The 12,631-nt window shown below is 43.3% G+C and overlaps 1 protein-coding gene across 1 annotated transcript in view; it reads left to right on the forward strand.

Annotated features, from left to right (window-relative positions):
• The first annotated feature begins 5,873 nt into the window (after positions 1-5,873).
• Positions 5,874-12,631, forward strand: part of MPHOSPH8 (M-phase phosphoprotein 8) — a 30,353-nt gene continuing 23,595 nt past the window's right edge. The window contains exons 1-3 of the mRNA XM_014525989.2: positions 5,874-5,879; positions 6,282-6,434; positions 8,595-9,446. Coding sequence (XP_014381475.1) covers positions 5,874-5,879; positions 6,282-6,434; positions 8,595-9,446 — 1,011 coding nt within the window. The remainder of the gene's footprint in view (positions 5,880-6,281; positions 6,435-8,594; positions 9,447-12,631) is intronic.

The following is a 12,631-nucleotide window of genomic DNA, read 5'->3' on the forward strand; positions in this document are numbered from 1 at the left end:
TGCGCCGCGGTGCGGCCCCGTGGCCGTGCCCCCTGCCCCGCTCAGGGGGCCCTCGGGCACGGCCGCGGGCTGCGCCCCTCTGTGGCCCTGGCCTCTTCTCCTGTCGCGGTTTCTCAGCATTTGCCACCCACGGGCTTGGGAGCCCGGCTCTGCTGGTAGTAAATGGCCGAGTCGGAGGGGCTCAGAGTTGCAGGCCGAGCCGGCAGGGCTTTGGGTCCTGGAGCTGCTCTTGAGGGTTGTCCCAGCTGCAGCAGCACAGGCCGGACGCGATGGCAGTGTCTGAAGTCTTTCCAAGCGCTGTAATGTTGGAAGAGTGAGAGGTTCTGCAGCCTGGGATACAAGGTCTTTATTCTCCCCCGAGTCGTTTTGGGCGAGGTTGAGGCACTAGGTCAGTCTGCAGGCCAGATCAGACCTACAGGCGAGACAAGCACCAAATTGAGCACGCCAGCGTGGGCAGTTCATGCATCGCTTGCCCTGACCACCCCTAAGTGCTGCATGTGGGTGGGGCTGGCAGAGGGCATGCTCTGTAGAAGGTGTCAGCACTAGGTCAGCCTCGCATGCTAGCTCTGGTGCATGGGTACAATCTGGACCTGCTTCGGACCCAGCATGCGGAGCCAACTTGGCAAGGTGCCACATGCAGCACGTGCCCTTAGATGATGCTTGTAAGAGATACCAAAATTACTTGTGTTACCTCTAATTTTATATAAAATAATAGAATCACAGAGAAGTAGGGCTGGAAGGGACCTCCAGAGGTCATTTAGTGGGCCCCCCCCTTGCCTAAGGTAGGATCATCCCTATACAAACTATCCTACACAAATCCATAATCTGAACTCATTTTTCATAAAACTACTGTCAATTTGAACACAAGACATAACACCTTAATCTACCACAGGTAAAGTAGGGGAGCCACAACAGCTGATGTTCTGTACCCCCTGCCCTCCCATTTTCCATACATTAAATATATACTGTTCTAGATCAGTGTTTTATACTACTCCAAAACTAATACTAAAGAGTGTATAGATTGTATTGACTAGGGATTTTTGCAGTTCAATGTTAATGTGCCCTTTCATCTGGGCATTATAATTTTTTAATAACATAACACTTCCTTTTCTTAGAGACTTTGTTATTTTGTATTTGTGCCACCGCTAGCACAACGGGGTCCTTGTTCATGACTAGGATTCCTAGGAGCCACAATAGTCATATTGGTAGTTGTAATAAATTATTTTGTGAGTGGTCTTTAACTGAGATGAGGAATATAATATCTGCTTCTCCTTTGTGACCAAAGACTGCGTACTAAGCGGTTATCGGAAACTTAAATAGCTGACCTCTATACAAACTGAATTGCATAATTTAACCAGTTCAGTTATTTTCATAATTTTTTAAAAATCTTTTCCTTATTCATTAGGTGCTGTTTGTCATATGTTTACAAGGCCAAATAATATCTCATTTTCTTCTACGACCAGGTGACCTATCACCTGGACAAGGGAGAAGAGATTGATGTCATATATCTTGACTTCAAAAAAGCCTTCGATCTGGTGTCCCATGATCGCCTCTTGGGGAACCTGGCCAATTGTCGCCTTGGGTCCTCCACGATCCACTGGCTGGAAAATTGGCTCCGGGGTCGGACCCAGAGGGTAGTAATTGATGGAAGTCACTCATCGTGGTGTCCTGAGACCAGTGGGGTCCCCCAAGGTTCTGTCCTTGGACCCATACTGTTCAACATCTTCATTAATGATGTGGACCCTGGAGTCAGAAGCGGACTGGCCAAGTTCGCCGATGACACCAAACTTTGGGGCAAAGCATCCACACCAGAAGACAGGCAGGTTATCCAGGCTGACCTGGACAGGCTCAGCAAGTGGGCGGACGAGAATCTGATGGTGTTCAACGCTGATAAATGCAAGGTTCTCCACCTTGGGGGAAAAAAAACCCGCAGCATCCTTATAGGCTCAGCAGTGCTATGTTGGCTAGCACTATGGAAGAAAGAGACTTAGGGGTCATCATTGACCACAAGATGAACATGAACCTGCAGTGCAATGCGGCGGCTAGTAAAACGACCAAAACACTGGCTTGCATCCATAGATGCTTCTCAAGCAAATCCCGGGACGTCATTCTCCCCCTGTACTTGGCCTTAGTGAGGCCGCAGCTGGAGTATTGTGTCCAGTTTTGGGCTTCACAATTCAAAAAGGATGTGGAGAAGCTTGAGAGAGTCCAGAGAAGAGCCACGCGCATGATCAGAGGTCAGGGAAGCAGACCCTACGATGACAGGCTGAGAGCCCTGGGGCTCTTTAGCCTGAAAAAGCGCAGGCTCAGGGGTGATCTGATGGCCACCTATAAGTTTATCAGGGGTGACCACCAGCATCTGGGGGAACGTTTGTTCACCAGAGCGCCACAACGGATGATGAGGTCGAATGGTCACAAACTACTTCAAGATCATTTCAGGCTGGACATAAGGAATTATTTCTTTACAGTCCGAGCCCCCAAGGTCTGTAACAGCCTGCCACCGGAGGTGGTTCAAGCGCCTTCATTGAACACCTTCAAGATGAAACTGGATGCTTATCTTGCTGGGATCCTATGACCCCAGCTGACTTCCTGCCCTTTGGGCGGGGGGCTGGACTCGATGATCTTCCGAGGTCCCTTCCAGCCCTGATGTCTATGAAATCTATGAAATATTCTCATTTACTTTGATTTAATATGATTTGCATTGATTTAATATGTCATACACTCTTAAACTTCATTAGATGTACTCTGGATTTTCATTGTTGTAACTAAAAGCTTGGTTTGAATAAAGCATCTTTAGTTCTTTAAACAATTCACTCATGCAAAAATATTAAATAGTTCACAAGAATCTATAGGGAAGCAAAGTCCTAAAATAAAAGGTAGAGTATGGTTGTGAATTAAACTGATATAGGAGAGAGTGTCTAGAAATAAATAATTAGTGTTTATCATGACAATATTAACAGCAAAGTTGTATTTGAGGCCTGTTTAAATATACTTTAAAATTTGTAGAAAAATTACAGAGTGAAGTGGCAACATTTGCAAATTAGACCTTTATATCAAAGTAGTAGAGGTTAAGTGATGATGAAGGTCATTTGAAGGTCTTCTGAAATTTCTGCTCTTAAAATTGTTCCTGCTCCTGAGGAAAAAATCCACTCTTGTTTCTGTAGAGTCTTTTCCATTTAGTGAATTTATGCCTTGTCTTGGGTAAGCTGACATGGAATATTTGGAAATAATGAACAGATTTTTGACATTACGTTCCATTTTCTTGAGTAAACTGGAGAAACGCATTTGAGTCTGTATGGAATTCTGTAGGTTAGATGTGCAACTGATTGGATATTGTGCTCAGAGTAGCAATCAGCACCTTGATGTCAAACTGGCAGGAGAAGTATTGGGTGTGGTTCCCCGTATATCTGTCCTGGGTCTGGTACTATTCATTATTTTCACTGATGATTTGGAGGATGGAACTGTGTGTGTGCTCATTAAGCTTGATGATGGTATCAAGCTGAGCAAGGAATCAGCTTGGATTAAGAAAGATCTTCATAAATTGGAAAAAATATCTGAAATAGATCTGATGCAATTCAGTAACAATGAGTATTAAGTACTGCAGTGAGGACAAAACAATAAAATACACAAAGGCTAAGTAGGGGCCAGCTGTCTAGGCTGTAGAAAAGGACCTGGGGGCCATCGTAGATCATAAACTGAATATAAGTCAACATATTGTTTTGCAAAATATTAGCAAGCTATTAACAGTTGTATGCAAGTCATAGGAAGCGATTTTACAAGTCTTATTCAGCTCTGGTGAGGTATCACTTGGAGCGTTGTGTCCAGTTTTGGACAAATTTGAGACGGCTCAGAGGAGAGCAACAAAAATGTTTAGAGGTCTAGAAAACAGGACCTGAGGAAATGTCGGAAGAATCCAGATTATTTAATTTAGAGAAGAGAAGACCGTTTGTGTTGGTGATGGTGGGTATAAGTCTTCAAGTACCAAAAGGATGTTTATAAAGGCAATGGCGATAAATTATTTTCATTGTCCGTGGGGGTGAGAGGTGGGACAAGAAATAACGGGTTTAAATTGCTACAAAGGAGATTTAGTTTTGATAGCAGGCAGAACTTTCTAACTATAAGGATAATTAAGCATCAGAACAAATTATGTAGAGAGGCTGTAAGGTTTCTGTTTGTGGAAATGTTAATGTTCAGGTTAAATTATGTTTATCAGGGTTGATCCTGCCTTGATCTGTGGCATGGGCAGCTTCTGTGTGTGGCACACAGCAGATCAAGGAGGGTACAGGCAGCACAGCAACAGATAGAGCAGGAAGAAAAAAGCAGAACATCAGATTGGGCAGGTTATGGTGATCAGTTTGGCACTTGAGGAAGGTATAGGTTTAATTTATAGCACACCTGGCACCCATTGGATGTTACGTTATTTCAAGGTCCTTTCCAGTGTGGTTTTTTTTTTTTATTCTGTGGTACTGCAAGAATACCATTTGACATTGGTTTATTCATATCTGATGTGCTTTGATCCCAAGTTCTACATGTATATATTTCTCTTAGGCATTTGACCGTGGTTATCTGATTTTAAAAAATACTACACAGAATTTATTGTACGTATGGAAACTAGTTATTCTTCAAGTAAGTGTGAATGGAATGGAATGGAGCACATTGTAGTAGGATTCTACAGGGATCCATTCTTAATTGAATGTCAGCATTTTAATTGGAGATCTGATAGAAATAAAACTTTGCTGGCATAACTCACAGGGATGAAAATTGATGAAGTGTTAATTATTAATGGGGCAGGCCATTTCTGCTGAGCTGCATGGTTTACTTGCTAACATGACCAAAATTTGTGGTAATATAGCCAAGTACAAGATCAAAAAATTAGTAGGCCACATTTTAACTAACTGAACAGTACTTGGAGGTCTTGATCCAAATACTGGACCCATGAAATAGTTGTTGATGAAATGTCAATGTGTTTTTGTAATTAAGAAAACTAATGGGGATCTTTAGAAGTATAGGCAAGGGAATTATCAGTAAGTGTATTTGTAAGGGTGGTATTACTTTTGTATATGTCATTAGGGAGACCTGCTGAAATACTGAAGTTTGGTGTTTGCACTGTAAAGGATGCTAACAAGTAGAAGAAGGCTTTTTGAAGAACTAAACACAAAAACTGGGATTTCAAAAACAGTCTAATAGAGACCTAGGAAGCTCAGTTTATTTAGTTTGTGCAGGAAAAGGTTAAGAAGCAACTTGATCGTGGTCTCAGAGTATCAATGTGAGGAAGAGATTTCTGATAGTGACACTTGAATTAAACAAGATGGGGTGCAGTGGTTGAAAGGTGAACCTAAGCAAATTCAAAACAGTCAGAAAACACAAACATTGAGGGTAAATATTAAAACAACCAACAGAGAGAAGTACAGTATTGGGTGCTCTGCCACTTGAAGCCTTAAATCAAGATTGGATAAAATTGGAGTGCATTGGGGTAGATGAATTTCAATTTTCTTGTTTTAAATACAAGAGAAATTGGCATTTGTTGTAAATATGATACAAGCTATGTGCTTATCAGTTTTGTATTTGAAAGTTTTGTATTATTGTAAAAGAGGACCTGGACTAGCACTTTCAGCATGTTGAGCTTAATATTTTACAGAAAAATCTTTAAAAGATGACATTCTACTTAACTTGGGAAGCTAAGAAGTAAGTTTAAAGCACTGCATTTAGTAATCTAGTGCAAGAAAGTAAAGAAATGATATAAGTTAGGTAAAAATATAATTAACTTGAATTTCTGGTTAAGTGAATATGTACTGTTTGTGAGATACGGAAGGAATTCTTGTCACTTGTTCTATAGACTTCATTTTTTGTGGAGTAATCAGTAGGCGTCACCCATGAAGGTATTTTTTTGACTTGGCAAGCCATCTTATTCATATTTGGTAGATGAAATCTGTATAGTTTATCAGAGAGAGAGCAAAAATCATTATAGGAAAAATGACTTGAATATATGTTTGGGGAACCTACAGTTTGAAAAACAAAACAACAAGTCTTTTGCCTCTCGTACGGAACACAAAAGAGTTATGAAATCTGTACTTTTTCAGACGGAGAAAGTTTGCAAGAATGATTGTAGCAAGACATGAGTCATGTGTATTTATTAGACTTAACACTACCATCATATAAAATGACATTCAGCTATATAGTTATGCCTTCAGGTGCAAAGGAGCAAGAAGATAATATAAAGAATCCCTTAAACTCTCCACTGTTTTATAAAGAGTGTTTTTTTTTTTTCCCCCCACTTACAGGGTAAAATTCTGTACAAAGTACGGTGGAAGGGATATACCTCAGACGATGATACATGGGAGCCAGAGGTGCATCTAGAAGACTGTAAAGAAGTGCTGCTTGAATTCAGGAAAAAAATTGTGGATAAGCCTAAACCTGTTAAGAAGGACATACAGGTATGTCTGCTCTCCCTCTGTATTCCACTAAAGACATCCTTGTTTTCTAGATCTCATTTTCTGATCTAAAAATGTTCTGTAAATTGTGTGCCAGCCCTAGAATATAATAAAAACTTCCTTGCAGTGGAATAACTATGTTTGTTTGGGGTTTACTATTGTTAGCTTGGGTAAATTTAAATTACTTTTTAAATTGTGAAGAATGCCATGGGCATCCTATTATATCTAAATTATTACTGGTTCTCCTTGGTTAACTAGTATTGCACTTACGCTCTGGTTTGTATTTTCATATTGTTTCTTTCTCTGTTGTTTGATTAATTGAAAACATTTCTAGCACTTTAGCTTTTGATATATATTTATTGTATCTGAACCATGTACATCTGTGTGTTAAAGTCTCCTATGCCTTTTTTTTCCTGATGACCTAGATATCCTTCCACTGTAAGACAGGTGGGCAAAATATGGCCCACAAGCTGGATCTGGGCTGCCAAGGGATTTTACCCAGCCTGCGGTGGGTTCCTCAGTCCCACCCGGCCCAGGCTGTAACATGTGCAGCCAATCCTGCCACACCCAGGCCCACAGTGAGACTGGGGCAGGGTTGAAACCAGACGGTTTCCCGGTGGTGGCAGCTCCTTTCGGCTGCTGCTGCTAGTGCGGTCACCACCACCAGACCTGGCATCCTGGCCTGTCTGCTCGCATCCTGCAACGGGTGCCAGTTTCAAGGGCAGAAGTGTGTACAAAGCAAATTGTAGCTCTGCCCCAAGCCCTGGCCTCATGCCATAAGGTCCTGGCCCTGCCCACCCATCCTGCTCCCAGGTCAGCTCCCTGCCTGCCTATGGCCCCATCTTATCTTCCCAACTGAGCAGGCCCTGCCTGTGGGGTCTCAGGCCAGTCTCCATGGAGACCCTGGAGCTGGGACCAGGATTGTCAGGTGGTGTCAGTGCAGAGCCAGGCCTGGGGCAGAGCCACTTAGGGAGTTTGGGTGAGCTGTTGCAAGGGAGGGGGGTTCTTACCTGGCCTGCAACAGCTCACCCAAATTCCCTAAGTGGCCTTCCAGCCCAACTAATTAGTACCCACCCCTGCTGTAAGACCTCTTAAACGAAAACATTCATTTTGTACACTTCTAAATCCTCATTGAGAGGGTAACTGGATTTCTGAAATTCTGTGAATTGTTGAAGCTATCTTCTGAAAGCTAGAATTTTGGGTAGGAACTTTTTCTGGTCAACAATAATAGTGTTCATGCTATAGCAGTGGAAAATAATAAGCACAAAATGTGAAGTCTGATGTCAGTCTTACCACAATTCTTTTTTAGACTAAAATTTGGGGAAGATGGAGTAGAAGAGGAGTGAGGAGAGCACTGTAGTGAATCTCTTCCATTTAAAGCACTGTTCTTTTACTGATTTATTAAAAAAAACCCAAAACTAAACCCTGTTGCTGCTGTTTGCCTGAGATGGCTTTTATGTGTTGGGCAAGGGATTAATTCAGCTCATCCAGATTGATACCAGTTTCTTTGCAAAGCCTAGCTAGGACTATGTAAACATTACAGGGCCAGTCTGCTTAATCAGCAGTAAGCAGGCAATTAATATTTCTCATACCACCTTTTCCACTGTGGGTCCTTTCCTCACTAAATTCCTTTTTTTTTTTTTGGTTTTAAAGTACTTTGTTCTTGCTGCTGAGGTTTGTTTGGTTGGTTGTTTCAGCACTTTTCCCATATGTGCCCCTACTTCATGTGAAGTAACAATAATAGGGGATGAGCACATGGCTCTTGTAGGGTTTTTATGGAGTCTTTCCCTCTCCTCTGGAGGAACAGTAAATAATCTTCACAATATGAAGTCAGTTACTATTGCGGAGGCTCCAAATTAGGTTTTTGCTTTATTTTGGTGCCTATTATAGCCATGCAGACATACCCTGTCTCTGAAGTATTTTTTCTCTCTGTGCCTGTTGTTTTTACTTCCAGTGGTGGCATAAATTGATTTGGATAAGTGAGTTTGAGTGTGAACCACTGCTACATATTTCAGATGTTGAAAAAGAGTTGAAAAATCAGGCTAGTTCAAATACAGGCTAGTGTAAGACCGTATGTTATTGATGGGGCTAAATACCTACACTATTTTGGGTAGTAAAGGTTTCTTCATTTTTTTTCCACTTTTTATTTTTTTTTGTTTATAGAAGCTGTCTCTAAACGATGACTTATTTGAGGCAGAATCTGACAGTGACTGGCAAAGTGAAACAAAAGAGGATGCATCACCTAAGAAAAAAAAGAAAAAATCAAAAGATGGAGAGGATAGAAGCCCAGATGATCAGAAAAAGAAAAAGTCAAAGTCTGCAAAAGTCAAAGACAAACCCAGAATAGAACGTGAAAATTCATCTGACAGTTTGGTTTTAGATTCAAAGCCAAAGAAAAGGACTTCAGAGACTAGGGAAGATTCAAAAGATTCTAAGAAGCAAAAGAAAGAAGATTCTAAAGAATTCAAGAAAAAGAAGGGAGAAAGTAAAGATTCAAAGGCAAAATTTAAAGAGGATTCTAAAGAAAGTAAAAAGCTACGTAAAGAAAAACATGGTGACCTTCAGTTTGATTCTGAGTCAAGTGCTCTAGATGATTCATTTTTTCCAGCAGGTGATAATGAAAATTCAGATTTATGTTCTGAAAGTAAAGAGGAGAAACAAAAGGTAAAAAGTGGAAAAGAGAAATCAGAGCAAGAAATTGTTCAGAAGGACTCCTTTGCTGATAGGCAGCTAGATGGGTCGGCCAGTACTGAGGAGGATAGTATTGAACTTAAGGTTAAGAGAAAGAAGAAAAAACTTAAAAAACATGAAGATTACAAAGAGGAAAGTAGAAAAGTAGAAATGAAGGACACCCCTTTAGAGAAGAAAAGCATACACAAAAAACAAAAAGTTCAAGAAAAAGTCAAAGCTTCTACAGAAGTAGATAAAGTGTCACCTACGCCTGCTCCGGTGCAGAGAGCTTCAAAATTAAGTACTGATGAGAGAGGGCGCAGGTCTACTGATTCAACTGGAGAGGTAAGCAGTGTTAATAAACTGAAAAACAAACAGTTTAAATCAGACTGAGAAAAATACAGATTGGAGAGATAATGAGGATAAGATGAGAGAGAGGCTGACTGCACTGTCTGTAGGTATGACTCTGGAAAAGTTTTCCCCAGATTCTGAACATAATAAAGGAGGGAGTATGGTAGGAGAGAAGTTTGCCTCTAAATGTGATCTAAATACAGAGGACATATGAAAGTAAAGAGGTACCTTCTATAAGCAAATCTAAACTTGTATTTCAAAACTTAGCTTGATGTATAAATTTAACTTGTCTCCTTTATTTAGTGTTCATCAGGGTATGAATTTCTCCACTTTTGTTATTTTCAGTTCAGCAAGGTGGTGGGTAAATTTAACTTTAAGAACTTTTATGTTGCCTGTTTTAGGCACTTATTGCCTACTTTCCATACTTACCTTTAATTTGACGCCGTTCTTATTTCTATGGTAAGACATTCAGCCTTCTGCTGATTGGACAATCAACAGTATGAAGTGTTCTTACATGGGATGGCTAATGTGCAGCCCCTCCCAAAGGCCAAGCCAGTGGTTCTCTACTTTTTTAATTTGAGACCTCTCAATAGACTTGAGGTACCCTTAGGAAAATTGTAGCTCTTAATTTCCTTCATTTTTTCACTACAGAAAAATAATAGGGCAGTTTTTCTGAGAGAAACTCAGAAAGACAACAACATGTTTGAATGCTTTTGACACAATTCCTCTTTGAAAACTCTGGGTTCATCTTGTGAATGATGTTTGCACCCAACAATTCTAACTTTGCATGGCACCCCACATCATCTCTGAAAGGATCTCGGGGCACCCTGGTTGAAAATTACTGGGCATAGAATACCACTGCTGTAACTTATGTGTATTGGCATCTAACTAGGAATTAAAATCCTAATATCACTTGTAAACTGGAGACTCCCAGATAGATGTTCAGTGGTTTTGCCTTGCTAGAGTTTTTCTATAATTTTTGAAGTGTAGAAAATACAGAATAAAATCTTAAAAGTGAGCATTTAATATATTCATAAACTTCAGATACAGGCTAATCTAAAAACATTTCTGTATCAGTCCATTCTCCTTTGCTTTAAAATATTATTATGTTTAGAGGTGCACTGATAAAGATTTTCTTGGCTGATACTGATAGCTAATTATTAACCAGTCAGGAGTGGGACAGAGACATGGGCAGCGAGGGGGGGAAGGGGAGGTGGCTCCCTGTCACTGTGCACACCCCTGGGGGAAGCATGGCAGGGCATGTTTCTCCACCTCCCCACTGGATTTGTGTATGGGCCAGAGCAGAGTGCCCCAAGCAGGGGTAGTGCTAGGGGTCAGGCTTGGGGAGTTATAGCCACCCCAGAATTCCCTACAGGGCCCCCCCCGCCTGCCCCATGCAGCTGACCCTGCACTGAGCACCCCGGCTCAGCCCCCCTGGGAAGAGGCTGGCACGGTGTAGGTAAAAGCTCTGTTAAGCATAAACATGGTTAATCTATAGACCTGTGGACAGAGCAGAGTCCTTTTTAAGTGTTTTAAATCCTTAGTGTAGAGCAGTTCTTTGACCTGAGTAGTTAGCCAAAATTCAGGGTCTTCCAGGTTATTTTCATTGGGAAAGGAAGTTGTAATTGAGTCAGGTAGTAACAGGGATTTTTTCTTGTAGCTACAAGTCACACTAAACTCACTATTGACTCCACAACTCAGTGCAGTTTCAGGCTGTTTTAAGTTTCCTTGCAACATCTCTCAGCCCCTCTAATTTTTCTGCTTGTTTTTCTCTGACATGCAAACAGAACTGTTTTCAGTGTAGTTAGTTCCTTAGCTCCCTATGTTTCCTCTATAGTTACCAGCAAAACCTCCTGAGTCATGCAGTTCAGCTTCTGTTCAAGACTGCCATATGCCGGCATTCATGGTGTTGCTGGATGAGGGGTGCAGAGCTGGTCTGCAGGCTGGATCAGGGCCACAGGTTGGCCCCAAGTGTCAAAGCCAGCATGTTCCCTAGACTGGCCCTGCATGCCATATATAGTGTGTGCACCAGCTCCAGTCCTGTGCTCTGCATGCAGTACATGCTGGCTCTATCCCTGCATGCGGTATGCAGCATGTGTTGGTTGACTCCTTTGCTCGCTTCAGCGCATGGAGCTGGTTTGAAGGCCTCACCCATCCCAGCCCCAGTTGTAATGCACAGGGCTGGTCCAGCATAAACCCCACATGCAGCATGCACCCTGGGCTGGCTCTGCATGCAGCATAACTGTCCCAGACCAATGCACATATGGTGCATGCCAGATTGGCTCATCATGCAGGGCTGGTCCAAGACCTACAAGCAGCGCTGTGGGTGGTGCTGGGAGGCGGGCTATGGAGTGGGCTACAGCCACCCCAGAATTTGTCATAGACCCCGCTCCCAGTGCTGCCACCACCCACCCTGCCCCTGCCTGCCTCAAACACAGCCCCAGCCCAGCCCCCACTGGGAAGAGACTAGTGCAGTCTCTAGCCTGCCCTGGGCAGTCTGCCCTCACCTCACATACAGATCCAACGGGCACTTCCTGCTTGCCTCCCTCTCCCAATGCCTCCCACCAGGGATGTGCACAGCAGTGGGAGCTGGGCCACCCCGCCCCCGGAGTTGCCTGTAGCTCTGCCCTGTGCCCCACCCTGCCCGGGGTGGGCAGCACCTGCCCCAGCCCTACTCCCTCCCTCACTGTGAGGGCCTTGATCTGCATGCCCAATGCCCCTTCCCCCCCACAGATTTACTGGCCAGATGCTGCTCTCCAAGCTGCTGGGCTGCATTCCTGGCCACCTGCATGCTGTGGCTGCATGTATGCAAGCAGTATAATCGGTGACACTAGCCAATTGTCCATCAAGAATGATGGGAGGGGGGGCTGCAGCTGGGGACAGAGGCCTGCATCTGGCCCCACCCTCCCCCACCTTCGGGGCCAGGCCTGCTCCCCCTCTTTTACCCCCCACAGTCGCTTGAGAGCTGGAGCCAAGCCATGCCCCCCATTCTGTCTGCTGGCCCCGCCCTGCCATCTGCTCCGTTTCTGCCACCTGCAGGGTTGGGGAGGCCAGGGCCAGTGGCTCTGGCCTTGCTTGGTGGGGGGAGCACTGCTGGCCCATCTGCTCTGTTGCCACCGCCGGGGAGGCGGGGAAGCCAGAGGACCAGGGCCAGGCTCACTCCCCAGCCCCTCACCCCC

Source organism: Alligator sinensis, unplaced genomic scaffold (assembly GCF_000455745.1).
Source record: "Alligator sinensis unplaced genomic scaffold, ASM45574v1 scaffold1266_1, whole genome shotgun sequence".
Classification (NCBI taxonomy): domain Eukaryota; kingdom Metazoa; phylum Chordata; order Crocodylia; family Alligatoridae; genus Alligator; species Alligator sinensis.